The following is a 22228-nucleotide window of genomic DNA, read 5'->3' as shown; positions in this document are numbered from 1 at the left end:
ACAAACATGGGAGCTTAAAACAACACAAATTCCTTGAACAGTTTCTGGAGATCAGGTGTCTGCCATGGGTCTCACTGGGCTAAAATCATGATGTTGTCAGGTCTACAGTCCTTCCTAATACTCTAAAGAAGAATATATTTTCTTGCCTTTTCCAGAATCTACAGAAGCTGTATTCCTTGGCTCATGGCCCTTTCCTCCATCTTCAGAGCCAGCAGTGACCTGTTGAGTCTTTCTTTTCTTTTCTTTTTTTTTTCAAGTTTCTTTATTTATTTTGATATAGAAAGTGTGAGCAGGGGAGGGGCAGAGAAAGAGGGAGAGAGACAGATCCCAAGCAGGCTCTGCACTGTCAGCACACAGCCTGATGCGGGGCTCAAACCTACAAATGGTGAGATCATGTCCTGAGCCAAAATCAAGAGTTGGAGACTTAACAGACCGAGCCACCCAGGAGCACTCCCTATGGAGCGTTCCTTATATCTCATCGCTCTGACATTGACTCTTCTGCCTCCCTCTTCCACATTTAAAGGACCTTGTGATCACACTGGGTCTAAATGGATACACCTGGATAATCTCCTTACCTGAAGATCAGTGGATTCTCAATGTGCAGTCCAGCTACATTCTTAACTCCGCCCCTCTGCTGTGTAACATAACATATTCATCAGTTTCAGGGATTAGGGTGTAGACTTCTCTGGGAGCCATCTGCCTGTCTACCACAATGATCTAAGAGGTACTATAATTTTAGCATCCTGTTCGCTACCTACATAGATGTTTAATAAATTCAATATTTAGGAAACACATCAGAATTATAACATTTACTTCTTATTAAATCATTACAGCAAGAGCTGTGTTTTCTTTACTGAAGAATCAGTGAGGGGTGGAGTGGTTTCAGCCAACCTTCCAGGTAAACACAAAGTTATCTCAATGCAGGGAGAGGCTCAGGGCCCATGCCACACGAGGCCCTGGAGGAGAAGCTCCCTGCATTTCACTGGCTTCTCCTTTGGGACTGGCTTTGGCTGGATCACTAGCGCAGGACCATGGGGGTGACCGTCCCTCCTCCTTAGCAGTGCCTCTGCCCGTGGCTTCCTGAGGGGTCCACCACCTTGATTTCTGTTGGCTGCAGCAGTTTTCTTGAATTATAAAATGGAGGGGTTTTTGTTGTTGTTGTTGTTGTTGTTTTGTTTGTTTGTTTGTTTGTTTGTTTTAGGACCCTAGAATAAAGAAACTGAATTTCAGAATAGCTGGGGGAAATATCTGAAATGGTTGAGAAGGTTTTTTGATTGGTGAATGAGAGATCAGAGTTTTATGGGGCTGCTTTCATGCAGTATGAATATGGAGAGTTTAATTTTTAATTTCTGCAGTGTTGCTCGGGTTTATGATGCCACTATTTTGCTGGATGCAACCGAAGCACACTGTTCTTCCTCCTCACTAAATTACAGCCTTCTGTTCCTCAAAATGTGTCCTAAGAATTAAGCCTTGACAGTCTAACAAGACCTTGCATCACTGGCCCTTCCGACCCCCCGATTATATAACACAGTTGGCTGCTTATGTGTCACTTTGCTTCTTCTGTCTGTATCCATCTATTTTACTCTGGATTCATGGCTGTGTTCTCCGTGCAACTGAGAGCTCTCAGCATGAAGGGGGGAAGTGGCCCACAGCTCTTATTTCGCTTGTACTTCTGCACAATGGCTACAAAGTTCTGTGGCCGAGAGTTCCCGAATTTGATTATCTTCATGAAGGGTGTTGCTTGAAAAGGCTGCAGAAAAATATTAATTTTATTTCCTAGCTAGCTTTTACCCGCACAACCCAACATAGGCCAGGCCCACCAGAAAGGTTTGGGAATTCGATTTGCAGAGAAGATTGCTAATGCCAAGCCACATTTGAGCACTTGAGAAGGTCAGCCCTACTCACATGAAGGTAAAAAGCTGGGCAGTGTCTTCCTCAGCATGCTTTCTCCAGATGTCATTCTCATCTCACAGTATACCGACTTAGATCTAATTAGAAATTACCATTCGCACAGGCATCTTGATTTCTTTATAGAACGGCCACTGAAATCTCTGACCTAGATGGTTAAAGCAAATCTGAAATATCTTAAATTAAAGACATGCCTCTACCAACTGCAGTTCCAAGAGGGAAGAATCTTCTGGGTAAAATAAAAACGTTACATTTATGCTTAGCAAGAGGAGCTGTGAAAAACTGGAAATTTATTTTCTGTTTCCTCTCTATTTTTTCATGAAACCCATCCTAAGGATTGAATAACAGCACGATCTCATTGATTGTATGCTCTGCTCCCTTTGGGATTTGAGAGGAGGGAAGATCCTACCTTCTACGGCTCAGAAGGTGAACTGTGTGAGTTTTTATTCTGCTGGAGAAGTCCAAAAAACCGGTCACACCTCAGCTTTACCGACAGCTCCTTGGCCAATTACACTGTGTTTATAACACAGATTGGAAGTGCTTGTGTGTGTGTGTGTGTGTGTGTGTGTGTGTGTTGTAATGGTTACAGGAAATCTAAATTGAAACTTTGCTACATGTAGCTATAATGTTCACTTAGATAATTGCTTTTTTGTAAACATAGTTTCTTACAAAGTCTCAGCTTGCTGCTATGGAAGCAATGACATTAACAGAAATAACACTGGTGCCACAAATCTTCAGGGATTTTTTTTTTTTTAATGGAAAGGAAAATTCTAAAACTAAAAATATACTTTTTATTTGCAACTATGGGAATACAAACACCAGAAAAACACAAGAGGACTGCATAATTGGGACATGGGAGGTATGCTATCTGGCAGTTTTAGAGCAAGGGCAGTCATGGGATGGAATCTAAGTCTTAGGTCATTACAACTTGGTCAAAAAAGAAAAAAAAATCTGCATTCACAAAAGAGATGATGTCTGGGAGGGAGTGACAGCTTCCCCAACTTGTTCCACCACACGCCCCTTCGTATTACCCTTATGGGGTACAGGGTGCTCACCCTAACACCTCCTGAGTTTATAGTGCTTATGACCTCATGCGCCTTGTCCCTTTAGCATACAGTTTTTAAAGTTTGTTTATTTATTTTCAGAGAGAGAGTGTGCGTGTGTGTGTGCATGAGTGGGGGGAGCGCAGAGAGAGAGAAAGAGAGGGAGAGGGAGAGAGAGAATCCCAAGCAGGCCCCATGCTGCCAGGGTAGAGCCCGACATGGGGCTCGATCTCATGAACTGGGAGATCATGACCCGAGCTGAAATCAAGAGTCTGATGCTCAACTGACTGAGCCACCCAGGTGCCCCAGCACAGAATTTTTTAACGCAGATAACCACCTACTGCAGAGATACTATCCCTTAATTCGTTAATTGTTAATCTTAATTGATATTGGTTTTGCAGAATCCATGAAAAAATGTCCAAATCTAAAAGTATTGAAATCTAAAAGAAATACCCTCTTCTTTATTTCAACTGTGAACATCAACACCAGTTGGATCTGAAGGCATCTTACTAAGATCAGGTCCAGCTCATTTAAATTGGCCTCTATTAGCAAAGACAATGGAATGGTTTTCTGCATGCTTGAACTTAGTGATCTTATGACTATAACTATAAATTACTTACATCAAAATGCTGATCCCTAAAACTGGATTATAGAAAAATTTTCTTCCCTTTAAGGAGCACTGAACTTTTATTTATTTTTTGTCTTTATATCTTTTGCTTTCTTCTGGATCTTAAAAGTTTTAGGGGGTTATAAAGAGAAATGTCACGTTCTATATTTTAAATCCACTGTAAGGCTAAGAGAAGTTTACACTTAAAAAGCAAAACTTGCCTGGGTTTCTCTTATCAAATAGATATTTGCCAACAACAATTCCCCTGGAAACTGGGGAAGAGGAGAACAGGATTCATGCCCTCTGATAGCAGGCTGAAGTCGCGTCTTCATTTACAAAGTTGGATATATTCTATCAAGATTGTTTTTATTCCATTAAATTTTACCTTGGCTAATTGATTTAGCAAAATAGGATTCCAGATTTTTGTAAGAGGGAAAATATGACAGTTAAAGATTGAAAACTACCTTGAGAAAGGGAAAAAAATAGTTGTTACTTAAAATAGGTCCAGAATGACCCTGTGCCAGACTTACATCAGCGCCGTGCTGAAGAAAGTCCTATTTACAATGGATGGTGAAGAATTCAATTTTAATTTTTGCAGCTTGAGCCATGTCACATATGTGTCTATGTCAGCTTTCCCTGAAGTCTGGATCTGACAATCTGACTGAATCAACACTGGACTGTTAAGAAACAAAAATAAAAGGCAACGTTGTGGCACAACACAGTCAGATATCTGGGTCATTGAAAAGATTCAATAAATGAAGAGATATAGACAATGACTAATGATTTACAGGAATGAAATTATAGAACAATTACAGTGTATTTCCATTGGCAAGCTTATCAAAAGTTGGTTCTTCAAGTACTTTCGCTATCCATAAATTCTCATGGTTGATGGGTTTTTTTTTCTTTTTTTTTGCCCTGGAATCTGTAGTTTATTAAAAACTTTAGTTTGGGGAATTTTTTTGCTGCTGGCAGAAGAATGCATGCATGCCCTGGGGTGTTATAACAGCACATTAATGCAACATTACATTAATCAATGGCACTACAGACATATACTATTTTAAAAAGAAGACAACTACAAAATCCACATGTGTGTTGTCTGGGCAAGTGAGATTCTGACTTGGCAAAACGTCACATTCCGAGTTCAGCCATCCTGAAATAAATCCAATTTGTACACTTTACGTCAACAACAGAAAACACTGATTGAGCAAAGGTAAGGTATTTATGCATCCATCATTTATCACCGGAATAGATAATGCAAAAAGAATGAGACATAGTGCCAAAGAGAAACATTCCTTTAAAGTTAATTAGTAAGCTTCTAAAGATACTTATCAAAAGGATAATCCAGGGAGACCTGCGTCGACCAAGCCAATCCAACAGCTCTGTGCATACAACAGGAGCCAAGCCACAACCACTACAGCTTTGAATACCTGCCAGAATGTCACCCTTATGTGGCTCTGTGTTTTTATCCACAAGAGGCTTGAAGGAGATTATCTGGATCATTTGTAGCAAGCGGATTTCACATCTTGCCACGCAGGCTCGGGTTCATGGCTGGTCTGCTCAATCCTTTAAGTGTGGACCAGGAATGAAGTCACACGTGAGCTCATTTTCCAAGGAGACCAATCTACCTGCCCCATGGCTCTGGAGACTAGGACACTGGTTCACGGGGCACATGAAAAGCACTGAAACTCTGAACCAAAGATCTTGCAGTGACTTCGGACTAAAGTCTGTGTGAGGCATGCCTCGCGTGAAGGCAGTGAAGATACACTGTCGGAATGAGGAAGCAACTCAGAGGTAAAATATATGGACAGTGGGTGGGCAGCCTAATTTCCATTATGTGAGGTTCTCCTTCCACTAGACAGCCTTGGATTACTTGAACTCTCTGAAAATAACGCCTTCCGCTTTCTCTTGTTTTCACCTTAAAGTCTATCTCCTCTCTCTGGAACCCTTTTTCTTTGTTCTTATCTCCAGGGCAGACATGTTTCTTCACCATTCTAAGGAATCCTTCACCCTTGCTCTCAACTTGGACTCCCCACATTGTTCAGAATCTTGTTCCATCCACTGTTTCTATGGGAGATTAAAGATGGCTATAAATTCTTTGTTGTTCCTCTTACTGAGAGATGGAAACAAGGTCCCTTCCCCTTGAATCTGACCTTGCCTTATGGACTTGATTGACTGATAGTAGGCAGAGGGAAGTGATGCTCTGGGTTTTTGAAGCTAGGCCTTAAGAAGTCTTGCAATTTTGCCCGGACTTCCTGGAACACTTCTTTGGGAGCTATGAGTGGCCATATAAGAAGCTGGACTACCTGAAGAGATTGGTGAGGCCAAAAACAGGTGCTCTGGTCAACTGCTCCAGCTCAATACTACTGTCCAGCCACCCCTATTGAGGCACAAGACATGTTGGCTAAAGACCACTGAGCAATAGAGCACTTCACTTCACAGAGTAAAGACCACTCTGTTGATACCACGTGGAAAAGTCACCCAGCTAAGCACTGCCTCAATTTCAGATCTACAAAATCCTGATACGGTACAGTTGTTCTTGAAAGTCACCAAGTGTTGGGGCAGGATGTCATGCAGCAATCGATGCTGGAACAGAACTCCCTCTTTTTTAATTTTTCCTTTAAAAAAGAATCAATTCTTCATCTTCTACCTACAAAATCTGCTCAGTTCTTCCCAGTGTTAAAATCTTCCCTCAATCCCACCATGTAATACAATAAAGCTCTGCTTTCCTCAATGGTAACCATCTTCAAAAGACTAGTCTCTACCACTGCTTCCGTGTCCTCATTTCCCACTCTTTAAACACACAGCAATCTGGTGTTCACAATCTCCATTCTAAAATGGCAGGATTTCAATGTTGGAAGGGACCTGAAAGGCCGCCTCATCCAGCCATATGCTCACTCCTAAATTCCCCTCCATAAGGTTCCTTCTTGGTAGTAGGCGTCTTGACGATGCTCTAACAACTCAAGGAATGTAGCACTTGGTGCCACCCAAGGATGCTCATTCTATCTTTGGATATCTGAGATTATGAGGAAGTTCTCTCTGATTCTGCACAGAATTCTGTCTCTGTAAATTTTCTATCCATCAGTCCTAGTTTTCTTGCTCCTAATTTTATAGAAAAAGCCTAACCTCTCCAATATGGAGACACTTAAAAGCATCCAGGTAGGACATGGATTAGGTGGTGGCAGTGGACCCGGAGAGAAGAGAATGTATCTGACATTTATTCAAGCTGAAGACATTTTAGTGTTACTGAAATCTGGATGCATCTTAAAATGGATGTGTGAAGTCACAGGGTGAACCTTACAGTCACCTTTTATCTTTCTACAGTGTAATTTAACTTAAGTCTTGAGCTGCCTTCTATTTAGTTAAGGGAAATGTGGAGACAGTGGAGACACAATGATAAAGCATAAATGGTGGCTTAGAGTATGGACTGTGAGGTCAGACTGGCTGCAGTATTCTCTGGCTATGTGACCTTGAGTGACTCAGCTACGAAAACTCCAGCCACTTTCGGGGAAACTCATTCATGTTCAGTTATTTCATAGTCAAACTCAGAACTCAACCAATCAAATTAGGGTTCTGCCCTTCCTTCTCTTTTTCCTGGGGTACCGTCTAAATTCTAAGAAGGCCCATATGTGTCATGGCATCAGGAAAAGCCATCTAGTCTGTTAGCCCCAATTCCTGCTGACCCTCCTGGGGACCCACACCGCTTTTGCTGCCGACGTTGCCTCTGTTTCCACAGCCTCCAGCACATGGAATCCACATCACATATGCTGATGGTGTCCCTTCTGCAGGACACCAAGGCCTTTGGGCGTCCCTCCCGGGGCAGCCTCTGGGGACACAGGGAATTTTAAGATGTTTTCCACGTGCCCTGGATATCTCAACCAGTCATTGCTGCTTTTCCAACCCACCATCATGCTGCTACAAGATTTCCCTATTAGGCGTGGCTTCTACCGGAGCGACGACTGGACTCAAATCCTGGTCCTCTGGGATTTCCCCAAACGGTTCTGGGGCTTCTGTTCCTTCCCATCTCCAGGCGCCAGGGCACGGCATACCTTCTCAGGGTACTTTGGCATCTCGATTGCAGATCCTTCTCCTGCCAGAAGCTAAAATGTCCTCTCTTGGGGAACAAGATGCATCTCAGACCTCACCCTTCCTTCTCTTCAATTATATTAAATTATCAGGCTTTGGCTCTTGATAGGCAAAGCAAACTTTGAAGCCAGTTTTTAAAGTTTTATATTTTTAAAAATTCTGTCTTGTAATTAACAAAACAGAACAGAAGAAAATAAAAACCAACCGTGGCTCCAGATGAGCTGTTTGGAGTCATGTGGCCCAAGTGTAGCAGTCAATAGCCAAAAATTTGCCTCTTTGCTTTCTGCAATTAGTTTGTCCCTTTAGCTAAAAACCTCAGAGATCTGAGGTAAAAAAAAATTACCAAGACAGAGAAAACATAGCATTTTAAAAGTCAGTCCCATTATAACTACACTTGATTTGGTAGTGCTTACTTTGTTCCTGAAAGCTGTAATTAAATTAAGTCGATGGTACATCTTACATGAGTGGCACAATAGGAGTGAGGGGAGGAAGTAATTCAGAGGTAGTTTCTATGCAACTTGGTATGATGGAGTGGTGAAGAGGGCACAAGCCAGAAATGAGTAACCTAGATTTAAATCCTAGATGTCCTAGAGCAATTTACTAACTTCCTACACCTCAGCCCCTCGTCTGTTAAATACTGATAGTAATAACAATGAACTCATAGGATGTTACGAGGATCACAAGAGTTCATTCGTGGAGAACATTAAGGCGGCGTCTGGCACAAAGTAGATAATTAAGTAGCATTAGTTACTGTCCTGTGTTGGATGTGGAGAGAGGTATAGAACAGAGGGAAAGACAACTCTACTGGTCAGATTTACAACTAACTTGTTAGTCCTGAGCTGGAACTAGAAGCATGTTCCCCTTCCTCCAAATCATTACGCCTGTCCGTGGAGAGCCTAGACTCCCAAGACATGGATAAAATGCAAACCCTCTTTAATTACATCCTCTTGAAACCTAGTGGGATGGAAAGTGTCCCCGGCTCCTCACCAAAGAGGAGAAGTAAGGTTACCGGTTTTCAGCACTCCAGGCAGAGCAGAGGGTGGGGGAGAGGTCCACAGCTGATGGATTTCTATTCGGATTGAGAGAAAAGCAGCATCCGCATCTCTCAAGTGATGTGTGGGGTCCCCTCTACTTATGGAGCCTCTGGGGCTAGTCCTGACTATAACCAACTCACAAAATCCTTTATAATATATAGCTTAAAGTCAACCACATATTTAAATTTACGTTTGCAGTGGTGCCTAAATCAAACTGCTCCATTGCAATGAAGTTATGTGGGAAAGCTTTATTTTTATGGCTAACACACTTCAGTTACTTGAGGGAACAGTCTAAGGACCAAAAGACATTTCATAATGAAGCAGTATTTGCTTGGGCTTCTTAGTGGAATTGTCCTGTGGACCTTTTGCAAATAAAATGATTCACTTTATGGGCTGGAGTAGCAAGGTGGATGGTTGTGACATTTACTGAGATGGAGAACAGGGAGGAAGGTAGGAGTAGTCCAAATTTCAGTTTTGGATGTGTTACATACAAAATACGTAGGAGAAATGTGAGTGGAGGCCTTAGGCAGGTCTAGAAGTCAAATGAGATATAAATATAGGAGTTTCGTTGACTTTTGTTAGGAGAAAGCAAAGAACAGGAAAAATGCCTCCAGGAGAGATTGTAGGAAGAAAAGAAAATCCAGTATTGGTCCCAAGACACCACAATATGTAAACATTGAGGAGAGGAGGAGCCTGCGGAGAAAATGAGAAGCAGCAGCCAGGAGAAAACCAGAGGCCAAGAAGAGAGAGTGCCAAGGAAGTACAAGTGGCTAGCTGGGTAAAATACTATTCAGAGAGTTGAGGAAAGTGAGGAATCAAATGTGGCCATGGACTTGGTCAATGGGAGGTGAGTGCAAACCCTCATGTTGAACTGAAAGCAGTTTCAGTGGAGGGGTGAGGCAGGATTCTGATTCAGAGTAAGTTACAGAGTGAAGAAGGGTCAGGCAGTGGAGACAATCTGTATAGACAACTCTGGAGAAGCTCAGGCTGAAGGAGGAGGAGAGAGAAAGCAGAGACAAGAAGCTCTGCGATCGTACGGAGTGCCGAGAATTCAGTAGACGGGCAGGGACAGGGAGACGGATGTTGTCATATCAGGGACTCATGTCGTCTTTAACATCACCTGAAACCATCCTGCCATTTTCACACTGATGTTGTTGTCATGATCCTCTACTCTAATAAAACCGGCCTTTAAAAAGTGTTTTCTCTATTCTCCTCAGCAGTGAATTCATCATCTTATCTGCGCTTCAACTAGGAATTTATGCAGCTGACTACCCACACTGATGTCTCTGTGCTCCAACACCACATCCGGACACGGGCATCTCATGTGGCATCTCAGCAGTGTCTCAAAAACAACATGTTCCTGTAAAGAGCGGGCATTTTCTCCGCCAGGTCCTCTTTGCTCCCCTATTTCCTTTCATGGGACATCCAGACACTCACTCTCAAAACCCTATTTTCCTTTTCAGTCGTCGGGAAACTGCCTCATATTCCCTGGCTTGGAGACTTTGTCTTGGTGCTCACCTGCCCAGATCACCTTCCTCACCACTTCCATCTGTCAAAAACCTACCCATCCTTTAAAGCTTACATGTGAGCCAGAAAATTCTGCCGATGCTTCCAATTTGGTGGGATCTTCCCGACAGTGAAGCCTTCTTGTGCACCTCTCTTCAATTAGATTTACTTGAGGGATTGATTGTCTTATCTGCCTGATTAGACTTTAAACTTCATGAGCAGGGGCCTTATCTTACTCATTTTTGCATTGCTTGCATCCCCAGATACAACAGGCACTCAGCAAGGTTTTGCTGAACTGGCTTAAAAGTAAATTAATGAATTCTTTAGATGAAATGAGTTATTTCCAGTTATTTCCAATATTCCAGTTATTTCCAGTTGTATGCATGCGAATAAATAATACGCTGGAAACTTAAGAATGCACTCAACTGGAGGACAGAAATGAGTTCATATGAACATCAGAGCACTGCCAAAAATCGCTTTTCTTTCCTGGAACAAGTATTTATGTAACTTTTTATTATGGTATGGAATATTTCAAATATACCTAAAAGTAGAAAGAATAGCATTATGAACCCCCATGAATTATTAGCCAGTTACAAAAACTCACAATATTTTCCCAATCTAATTTTGTCTATTTATCAACCCCGTCCCATTTTTTTTTCCTGGAGTGTTTTAAAGCAAACTCCAGACATCATATCATTTCACTTACATACCCCTCAGCAAATATCTCTACCAGATGAAGTTTTGTTTTATAATTTAACCACATGTCAGACCTAATGAAATGAATTCTAATTACTTAATATGATTTAATATCTAGTTTTTTGTTCATATGTCCTCAATTTGTTGCAATCATTTTATTCAGAGAATGCTTAATTTAATACTTATAGCCCATTTTAAGGCAATTTAGTGGTAAGCATTAACTCTTGATTCTTTTAGCATATGTGCTGGAAGAGGTTAAGGAAAAAGGAGATACTCAATTTTTGAATTACTTAGTTTCCTTGATTCATTTCCTTTCCTCTTCAGCTACTGCTGCTTTGGATCTTTTTCATTCTCATGTTTACGAAAACATGAGAAGGAAAAGAAAGGGTGACAGAGGCTACTGTCTATTTGTCCCCCCATATCTTTTGTCTCCTTTCTCTAGAAGAATACAGTATCGGCACAAGGCTAAAGACGATTATTTCCTAGACCCTCTTGCAGTTAGATAGCCACAAGACCATGCGACTTTTTGAGCAAAAGTGATTGTGTGGAATTTCTGGGTCATGCCTTTCACTGAAAAGATGTGTGTTGTCTCCTCTCTTACACCCCCTTCGTCATGGCTTAAATGCAGATGTGGTGTGGTAAGCCATCTGCCACCCCACAGATGATGAACAACCTTAGAGGATGCAGAAGCAACCAAATGAAAGAGCCTGGGGCCCTGGTTGACCTCATCAGGAAGAGTTGGCCTGCCAACCTGCAGACCACCAGTTTTAAACTACTGTTATTTTGGTATCTGTTACAACAGCTGTTCTGATATCTTAATTACGTTAGAAGGTAAAACTCAACAATGTCCGTATTATAAATCGAACGGAAGTTTTCTAAAAATCTAATGAGAGTTTCTGTTTCCTACATCACAGTCAAATGTTCTCTGCATATGTTTCCAGTTATTACTAGCTATCATTCTGTCTTGGAGCATGATAATCAACTGACCTTAGTTAACTGATTGTATACCATGACAAGCAGCAAAGTGGAAAGACTGGCTAGATTTGGTTCCAGGCAAACTTATTTGAATCCTCCCTTGCCACTCCCTAGCTATGAAGAAGTTACTAGAACCACACGACACTTTAACCACAGACACTTTAAATACCTGTAAAATGGGAATAACAGAGCTCCTTAGAAGATTAATTAGGGAGAATAAATAAGTTTGTGTGTATCAGAGGAGCGAACACAGTACTTGGCACAAAGAAGTATCCAGAAAAGGTTAATTTCATTTCCTTTGGTTCCCTGTATACGTAAGTCACAAGGGTCTGATGATATTTTCTGATAAGCTACTACTGCTATAGCCGTTCAGGTCTCCGGCACTTGTCGGAACCAGCAAAATTTATTGGACACTGCGTAGGAGCCCTGGGATTTATAATGCCGGTCTCTTCTTAAAGGTTGTGAGAGAAACCGTAGAAAACACTGGCGAATGAAAACCTTCTCCCAAGGATTATATGGCTGCTTAGAAAGGATGTTGATAAGCGGTGCCCTAGCGAGGGTAACACTAGCCGATAGAGCACACTACTCTCTCATCTCAGACAACAGAGGTTCCTAGAGCATGAGGCTCTGCTCCATCCAGTTAGCCAAGGGTCCAGACTGGCAGAGTCACCGACCAGCCTGAAAACATGGGATGGGAGGATTATGTGGGCGGTGTTTACAGGCCAGGCCAGGAAGTGATTTCATAACTTCCATTCACATTCCACTGTCCACGAGTCTAATGTTGAGACCTAACTGCGAGGGATGCTGGCAAATATGGTCTGGTGAGCACCCAGGAAGGAGAGAAAGAAATGTGGGGATCGGCTAGCAGCATCTGCCAAAAGCAGTTACCCTAAAAGACTTTACTGAACTATTTTATTTAGCTTCAACTTGAGTACGGGGAGAGTAGACTTAGAAACACTGGGCCAAAACCTCTATTAGCGATGTCTCTCAAAAATCCTTGTATGATACAAGAAATGAATTTAGGGAAGATAAGTTTTTAAAGAATTGACCAGACACATATCTCCCGAATGCTCCAAAGCGACGTCAGTAAGTAGAAACAATCACTTAAAAAAATGTTTTAATGGCAGAAAACCCAAATTATTTTAGCTAGGAAAAGACTCAAGCGTTGGATCATTTTCCTCTAGGAAAAAAAAAAAAAGCACTTTTGATTAGGGAAGGATCTGAACTTCTAAGGGATTCTCAAGAGTCATTAACTTCACGTTGTCTTTTCCTAAACAATGGTGTCCTAGTTCCTGGACTAACAGCACACAGGTGGCCCAGAAACCACACATTGGTCACAGCCCTGGTGAGAGTCTCTGAGACACGGGGCAAAACCTGTAAAGAGGCTGCAGACGATTGTGTTTCATTATAATGATATTTCCAGAAATAAAGGGAATTACACATTAATAAAGCAATAAAATTCTCAGGGTAACCATGACAACTGCTGCAAATTTAATAACATTTTATACACCTCAAGAGTTTTTTTCTCTTTCTCATTTTTTTTTTTTTTAATTGCCAGAAAGATTAGAGAAATTCCGAGAAGGAGCTGAGAAGCACTGTCTCATCTAGTACCCTCACACTTGCAAAGATGTCACCGCGCGCTCGGTTCATGATCATATTGACTTCGCAGCAGCCTCTGGAAACAACCCCCTCCCCCCGCCCAGGTTCCCACATGCATTTATCTTGAAAGATGGTCACAGACTGGAGCCCGCAGTTCAGTGTCTTTGAATGATATCTGGTCAGAGAACTAGTTCCCCAAGTCAAGTCCAATTTCATTTGTTTTCTAAAGTAGAATTTTCGCCAGAGCAAATGGTTCTAATACATGTCTACAGAAATTTCCAAAGCTTCCTAAATATCTCAATCAGATTTTAGAACATTTTATCTATTTTCTTTTTTAAAGATTTTATTTTTAAGTAATCTCTACACCCAACACGGGGCTTGAACTCACAACCCTGAGATCACGAGTCGCACACTCTACCGACCGAGCCAGCTGGTGTCTCTTAGGACATTTTAAACAAAGACATAATCTAAATTATGCAGGCTTTCAATTAATCATGTTTTTTTTGTTTTTGTTTTGCTTTTGTTGTGCTGACAAATCAGAAGTCACGAATGGGAAGGATTATTTTAAAGGTTGTCTTCCTCCTCTTTCAAGAAGTACACAGGGGCAGCTGGGTGGCTCAGTTGGTTAAGTGATTGACTTCGGCTCAGGTCATGATCTCGCGGTTCGTGGGTTCGAGTCCCGCATCGGGCTCTGTGCTGACAGCTCAGAGCCTGGAGCCTGCTTCAGATTCTGTGGCTCCCTCTCTCTCTGCCCCTCCCCCTGCTCACACTCTGTGTGTCTCTCTCTCAAAAATAAATATTAAAAAAAATGTTTTTAAGTGCACAAACAAGTTACTTCTTTTTTTAATCCATCTTTCTGCATATTCCCCTATGATCTGCCCATATTATGTACAGATTAACGTTCAGATCAATATAGGAAACTTATTCCAGGTGACAGTACATTAAGTGGCAGAACACCAGAAGCCATTCTTGTGTAGCTGGGGAAGCTTCCGACCCTGCTAAGGGTGTATGTCAGAAATAGTGCCTCTGTCCCTGGGAGAAAATGAGGTTCACAAGGAAAATTGCCTACCCCTCAATTGCAACACTCAATCTACCCTTGTTTGTGACTCAAGGGAAAGATGAACTGGTCCATCTTCCTCCACCTCAAAACTGCCACATTCAGGAGGTTTTGTTAGTGCTTCTTGCTGTTCAGGCAGGCTCTTCTTTCCCTATGGCTTGTTGCCTTGTAGTCACTTTGCTGCTCCTTGGTACCCGTGCCAGTCCCCGTCCTTGTCTGATGGCACCAACGTGTGGCCCAGTACGTTCCTTCTTCCCAAAGTGCTTTCCTCTGGGCTCCTCCACCTGCTTTCTCCCCGGGCTAGTGTCCCACACTCATGACGTCCTTCTCAGTCTTCTCCCTGCAAGGTGGGCAGTGACCAAGCCTCCATTCCCAGCCTTCTCCTCCCTCTTAAACCCAGGCTGTCCCTGTCATTTCTTCCCCCTCAACCCCAAGGCAGGAAGCCTTCTAAAATGCTGCTCTGACCCCACTTCACCTCTGGTTAAAATCCTTCAACAACCCCCCAAAGCTAGCAGTATCGCCTTCTGTCTCCTTGGCCGGGGCACCGAGAGCTTCCGGCTTGGCCCCGAGTCATGGCCAAGTGTCACTGCCTCCAGGCACCTCTTCTGTGGTGGGGTCACACTTCGTGCAAGTTTGTCAGACATATGGTGGTGTTTCCCGCCTCTGCTTCTGCTGTTCCTCCACCTGGGCTGCCTTTCCTTCCTTTTCCCGTCTCTCTAATATATAAATCGGATCCTCTTCCTCATGCAAACCTTTCCCATGCTTTATTGTTTCTGAAAGATAAAGCCTAAACTAGTTTTTGGTATGTAGGGCTCTCCAAGATCTCAGCCCCTGCTTCCTTCTCTCACTCCACCTCTAGCTATGCCCCATCTATGACTCCACTCCCAGGTGAGCCAGGTCTTTTGAGTCCCTAAACTCACCACGAATGGAAGTTCTTCCCCAAATCCTCACATCTGCTCTAAACTTCCAATTTCAGCTCCCCAAAAGTGGTCCCTGGAGCTCTTTCCCTCTTAACCCCTTCTTGGAGCTTTAACGTCTCTCCTTTGACTGGCTGTTCTTTCTTTCTTTGTTAAAGTTTATTTATTTTTGGCAGAGAGAGAGAGAGAAAGAGAGAGAGCATGAGTCAGGGAAGGGCAGAGAGAGGGAGACACAGAATCTGAAGCAGGCTCCAGGCTCTGAGCTGTCAGCACAGAGCCCAATGCGGGGCTCGAACTCATGGACCACAGGATCATGACCTGAGCCGAAGTCGGACGCTCAACCGACTGAGCCACCCAAGCGCCCCTGACTGACTGTTCTTTCTTTAGAGGAACAACATTAGTGCCTAGACTGGTTCCAGGCACAAGAGGAATAAGCAAATATCTGTAGAACAAATACCCAGGAAAGGGTTAATCTCTTACTGTGACTCTTCCTCATTCCCTGGGGGGAGGCTGAAGAGTATGGTCACAATGGAGCCAACCTTGAAGGACAGAGAGGACCCTGTTTCTTTGTCTTTCTGCTCTGATGTGCCTAGAGAGCCTTGGGTGCTGCTCCTGGAAGCCGTATTGACTGGGAGATGCTGGGGGTCACCTGCCAAGACATAGAGGGGTCAAGCACATTTCCAACCCTCCGTGGGTCCGGGGGTTTCTGTAGAGTGGGGGCAGGGCAAGGGCGGGCCCAGAAGGATAAAGACCTTTAGGTTTCTGTCTATATATTAAACTGTATAATTGAAATTATCCAAATATTTATGTGGATTAAAGAGATTTCTAAGTGCAGCACCCCCCCCCCCACCGCCCTCCACTAAAATTATGATGTCCAATGAAAGAATACCTAGTGTATAAAAACAGCCATTTGCATGTGACTCCTCCCTCCTGGTCAACAGAGCAGGAAGCGTAATTCCCTTATAAATCAAATGTGATTCTTCCCAGTCCTCTTCTGCATGTTACTGGTCATTCTTGAAGCAATTGATTTCTCTTACGGAATTCTTTCTCTTCCCCTACTTTGTTCTGCCATTTCTTGCCCACTTACCAAGAGAAACATTATTTCCTTGCTTTTCCCTTTACTGCTTAAATTCTCTAACCCTCAGTTTCTACTTCTGTGAGATGGGAATGATAATAGAGTTGTGAGAATTAAGTAGACAATATCTAAAAGTGCTTAGCACAGCAAGAGAGAGGAGCGTGGTGCATGTCTGCTGTGATCATGGTCCTTTATATTCCATTTAGGAGTGATAAACAGAAGAAAATGCAAGAGATAAATCCCCATTAAGGAAAAGAAAAGTGGTAAGTCTTATGGTGCAATTAACATATAAAGCCAGAACCATCAACTTCTTTGTCCTCTCTAAAATAACCAGAATGGAGGTGCCTCGGTAGCTCAGTCAGTTAAGCATCCAACTCTTGATTTCCACTCAGGTCATGATCTCACGGTTCGTGAGTTCGGGCCCTGCATTGGGCTCTGTGCTGATGTGGAGCCTGCTTGGGATTTTCTCTCTCTCCCCCTCACTCTCTGCCTCTCCCCCAACTCTCTCTCTTTCTCAAAATTAATTAATTAATTAATTAATTAATTAAATTAAGTAACCAGAACCAGTAAACTAAGTTAACCAACCATCAATCAATACTAAGACATGTGGAGAACACAAAGAGAGCTTTGAGGAATTGACACTCTAGAAGTCATATCTATTTCTTTTCTATTTCTTCTATAATGTGTATTCTAGCTGTTCCTTAAAAGGACACAGCAGCTTGTAGTAAAATGCTCAGGGTAAGTGGAAATCAAGAGAAAATGAAGAATCAGACCAAAAAAGTATGGTGTTTCGAAAAGGAGAGAAAACTGTGTTGGAAGCTGCAAATGAGCTGCCTTTTTTTTTATTATTTCAACTTTATTCGGCCAATGTGCTCAATTCCAATGTTATGGTAGAAATGCCCGAAGAACCGAAGAATCGAAGGGCATTCGATTCAGCTCAAGCATCCTTGGCTGTCTCTTAGCCTAGAAATGTAGGGTCCTGGTTCTGCCTGATGCAGGCCGTGGGCCACACAGGCAGTCACAGAGCATAGAGGTACCTGGCCCAGGAGAGAGGGGAGCTGCCCAGACCTGTCCTGGGTCTTAGCTGACAACTGCCCCTCATCCAGCTGTGACAGGGTTTATGCTCTGGCAGAGACCAGAAGTCTCTGTTTAACCAAACAATTCAAGAGACACTCTGTCACGGCAACACTGGCATGCCATGAGAGTGACCACATCCAGCCTGGCTTGGTCCCTCCCCACACAGGGAACAAGAGTGTCCAGGGAGGCCTGGCCAAGTGAGAATAGATATCCTGACATCCACAAATGTCTGAAAATCCCACAGATGGAGTTTTCAAATAAGTGATAGTATAAACCTCACAGAAAGGAGACATTGCCTGCGTGAGGTTCCAAAATGTTTTACTGAGCACTCTGGAGAAAGCCACATATGAAAAAGCACATCACAATTAACAACAGAAAGATGGCCTGTGAAGATGGGCTAGCCTGGAGATGAATCCCTTTCCTAAAATTGAAAAGCAAAAAAAAAAAAAAAAAAAAAAGATGGGTTTATTTTTAAGTTTTTATTCCAGTTAGTTAAAATATACTGTCTTATTTGTTTCAGGTATACAATATAGTGATGCAACACTCCCATACATCACCCTGTGCTCATCACAAGTACTTAACACAGTCCTTTTAATCCCCATCTATTTTACCCATCCCCCACCCACTTCCCCTCTGGTATTCATCAGTTTGTTCTCTATAATTAAGACTTGGCTTCTTGATTTGCCTCTCTCTCTCTTTTTTTTCCTCCTTTGCTTGTTTGTTTTGTTTCTTAAATTCCACATGAGTGAAATCATACGGCATTTGTCTTCCTCTGACTGACTTATTTTACTTAGCATTATACCCTCTAGATCCTTCCATGTCGTTGCGAATGGCAAGATTTCATTCTTTTTTATGGCTGAATAATATTCCATTGTATACATATACTACTTCTTCTTGATCTCTTCATCAATTGATGGACACTTAGGCTGCTTCCATACCCTGGCTATCGCAAATAATGCTGCTAAAACACAGTGTGCATGTATCCCATTGGATTAGTTTTTGTATTCTTTAAATAAATACCTAGCAATGCGATTGCTGGGTCATAGGGTAGCTCTATTTTTAACTTTTTGACAAACCACCATACTGTTTTCCACAGTGGTTGCACAAGTTTGCATTCCCACCAACAATGCGTGAGTATTTCTTATTCACCACATCCCTGTTACTTTTAGCCATTCTGACAGGTGTGAGGTGAGATCGCATTTAGTTTTGATTTGCATTTCCCTGATGGTAAGTGATGAACATCTTTTCATGTGTCTGTTGGCCATCCAGATGTCTTCTTTGGAGAAATATCTGTTCATGCCTTCTGCCCACTTTTATTGGATTATTTGTTTTTTAGGTGTTAAGTTTTGTAAATTCTTTATATAGTTTGGATGCTAACCCTTTCTTGTATATGTCATTTGCAAATATCTTCTCCCATTCCATAGGCTGTCTTTTAGGTTTTTTTTTTTTTATTGTTTCCTTTGCTGTGCAGAAGCTTTTTATTTGATGAAATCTCAATAGTTTATTTTTGCTTTTGTTTCCCTTGCCTCAGGAGACATACTTAGAAAAAGTTGCTAAGGCTAATGCCGAAGAGGTTACTGCCTGTGTTCTCTTCTAGGATTTTTATGGTTTTAGGTCTCACATTTAGGTCTGAAAAAGATGGGTTTAAATTTACATGTGTATTCGAATGAAGTGCTGCTTCAGAAAAATTTTCTGCATTTCAGATTGATGCCCCCTCCTTCTGGTGAGGATCTATGTAGCGCATGGGAACATTAAACGTGGCATCAGAGAAGTGGAAACAGCTCCCATTAACAAAAAGGAGCATGTCAGCATCAGGATATACAACATTGTTTCCACTCTTAAATTCTAGGAGATTACTGCATAGATACTTATAAAAAAAATACTGAGTAAACTAATAGGAAATATCTCCAGAGTGATTTTGCAAAACAGACAGTTCAGACTGGCAGAAAGTGCCTGGAGTCCTGGAGGCTTGATTTGTACACAGGCCCTGTGCAGAGTGTTAGACCACCTTGGACACATTTTTAACTTCTGAGTCTCAGCCGCTCATGTGTGAAACAGTGGTAATAGTCCCTACCACTCAGGGTCACGCTGAAGAGAAAATGAGATAATGTAAGTAAGTGGCTGGCCATTGGCAGGTATTTAGCAAAGGTTTGCCTTCCCATCCCCATGTGTAGCTTGTACAAATCTTCATTCCTCCTCGTACAGATGTATTACTTTAATGCTCATATTATAATATTTCATAAACATGGATGAATCGTAGGTCATGTACTTGCACTATTATTCGATTACTTCGCCCACTACATCATAAGCTCCACAGAGAGATGTTCTTCCTGTGTCCTTCCAGTGTGAGTGATGAGGAGCATATCACTTATGGTACATGTGACATCTGTATTTGTTGCAGGAAAGAAAGAAGACATTTTTTCAGCGAGGACTTATTAATATGGTCTAAGCGTGTTGCTTTTTGGTGACCAGCCCGAAGCACACGTGTGGCTTCAGAGACTCTCGGAAGAGGATGGTTGGCTGGCGTTCTCGAATATCGACATTAGACGTTCTGCACGTCTGTGGGCTCTTCAGATTAAATCTGCTTTTCCCTCCAGCACCAGCATTCAAGTGAAAAGCTGTAAGTGACTCAAAAATTGATGTTCTTGCTTTAATGTTCTTTTGATCTACAAATTTTCAATCGCATAGTCTATTTATCACTGTAAAGGCACAGCCATTCAGTTTCAAAACAGAATGAGGACAGATTATGAGCTAGCCTCAAAAATTAATTACCGCTTATATAACAGAATTTTTGTGGTAAAATGTGTTCTCAGTTCCAAATGACTAGCTCATGAATGAACTTTAAAAACCCAAACCATTTGGACTTCAGGGTTTTGTACAACACACTGATGAACTACTATGGAAGCCTTACAATGTCATTAATTTAAAAAAATTTAGTCTAAAGTAAAATACCTTGTCTCTGTTTTTCCTTCCTTCTTTCCTCCCTCCCTGCCTCTCCCCTCCCCAAGTTTCCCAAACACACTTTAAAAAAAAATCCCCTATATTCCAAGCTGCATTGGCAGAAGAAGCTCCAAAAAAGTGTTAAGACTGTGACTCACCTCATTGTAATTCTGCTTATAGAATTTATGGAAAAGGAATGAAATCCAAGAAAATAAAATAAAACTTTAAAAATCCCACTGATAAGCAAAAATCCTTTCTGTAGGAAATAGGGTTATATAAAAAGATTTATATTTTGTTTCATATAACTCAGAGGAAACCCATATCCCCTGTTAACTGCCACCTCTAATTAGTTACAGACCATTTAACTCCATAAATATTTTCAAGGATTAATGATAATTGACACATGTGCTATGCTTTTAATCTTTTAAGAAATGTTAATATTGATTCATTTTTCCTAGAATCTTGGGATGGCGCCAGTATTTTATCCCAGTCGAAAAAGAGGCAGAGATGCCACCTTGTAACCAACGCCTTAATGGTTAAGTCAGCCTGGTTATGCACGTCTAACGAAGTCCGTCTCTTTACCATGCCCTCCATTCAGCTCAGCTCCAGGCACTGCCAGGGTGACTTCCCTCTTTGTGTTCTTCCATTAACCACTTTCACTGAATCCCAAGGAAGCTTAGAGAATAACGAATTCAAGGATTCTCAAACTTGGCTGTGCTTCAGAACACATTACAAAGAATATAGATGGCGCACGGGCCCCATCCCGAACCGAATCCTAAGAACCTCTGAGCGTGAGACTTGGGCCGACCAGCATTGACCAACTTTAGTGTAACTTTAATGGCATGGAAACAGGACAGCATTATTCAGACCTTTAACAAATGGAGTTGACATTTAAAGGAAGAGAGGAGTTTTTGATGGGGATCTGGAAAGGTCAATTTTATGTGTCAACCTGACTGGGCCACAGGGCCCTCAGGTATTTGGTTAAACATTATTCTGGATGTGTCTGTGAGGATGTTTCTGGATGAGATGAACACTTGAATCAATAGGCTGGGCAAAGCAGACTGTCCTCCCCAACGGGGGTGGGAGTCATGTAATTCACTGAAGGTCTAATTAGAATAACAGGATGAAGAAAGGAGAATTTGCTCTCTCTTCCTGACCGCCTTCAATCTAGGACATGGGTCTTCTCCTGCCTTTGGACTCAAACTTGGACTAGAACCTGGGCCATCAGCTTTCCTGCTCCTTAGGCCTTTGGACCGAAACTGTACCATTGGTTCTCCTGGGTCTCCAGCTTGTTGACTGTAGATCTTGGGACTTCTCAGGCTCTATAATCATGTGAGCCAGTTCCCCATATGTACATACACACACACACACACACACACACACACACACACACACTCCTGATTCTGTCTCTTTGGAGAGCCCTGACTAATACAGGGTCATATTTCTTTCACTTATGTGTACTAGTAGAAATATATATAAGGTACACAGACGATGTTTGAGATATCTTTTACAACAATTAGACAAGGAAGCAGAGGACAACATGCCATCAGTGTTAGAATAAAGGTTGAGCAAGTCTCTACCTGGGGCTTTGGAAAGAAGGCTCCTGTTCAATCGGGAGGAGCTGCGCATGGGTGCAGGGTGAAGTTATTCATAAGAAAATACTTTATTTTTAATTTTTTGAGAGAGGGAGGGAACCAAACCATAAGAGACT

At 42.1% G+C, this 22228-nt stretch overlaps 1 protein-coding gene across 5 annotated transcripts in view; it reads right to left on the bottom strand.

The window, feature by feature from the left end:
• AIG1 (androgen induced 1) overlaps positions 1-22228 on the bottom strand; it is a 241709-nt gene that overhangs the window by 121087 nt on the left and 98394 nt on the right. Inside the window, exon 4 of one of the 5 annotated variants that reach the window (XM_042987243.1) lies at positions 14275-14848. The exons of 2 other annotated variants lie outside the window; for them this stretch is intronic. In XM_042987243.1, coding sequence (XP_042843177.1) covers positions 14837-14848 — 12 coding nt within the window. In that variant the 3' untranslated portion in view covers positions 14275-14836. Of the gene's footprint in view, positions 1-14274; positions 14849-15881; positions 16075-17964; positions 17999-22228 lie in introns of those variants that run through there. 2 more of the 5 variants (XM_042987241.1, XM_042987242.1) reach the window with 2 other exon arrangements.

The sequence above is a fragment of the Panthera tigris genome, chromosome B2 (assembly GCF_018350195.1).
Source record: "Panthera tigris isolate Pti1 chromosome B2, P.tigris_Pti1_mat1.1, whole genome shotgun sequence".
Taxonomy (NCBI): Eukaryota; Metazoa; Chordata; class Mammalia; order Carnivora; family Felidae; genus Panthera; species Panthera tigris.
Note: the sequence above shows the minus strand (reverse complement) of the source record. Positions and strands in the feature narration are given on the sequence as shown.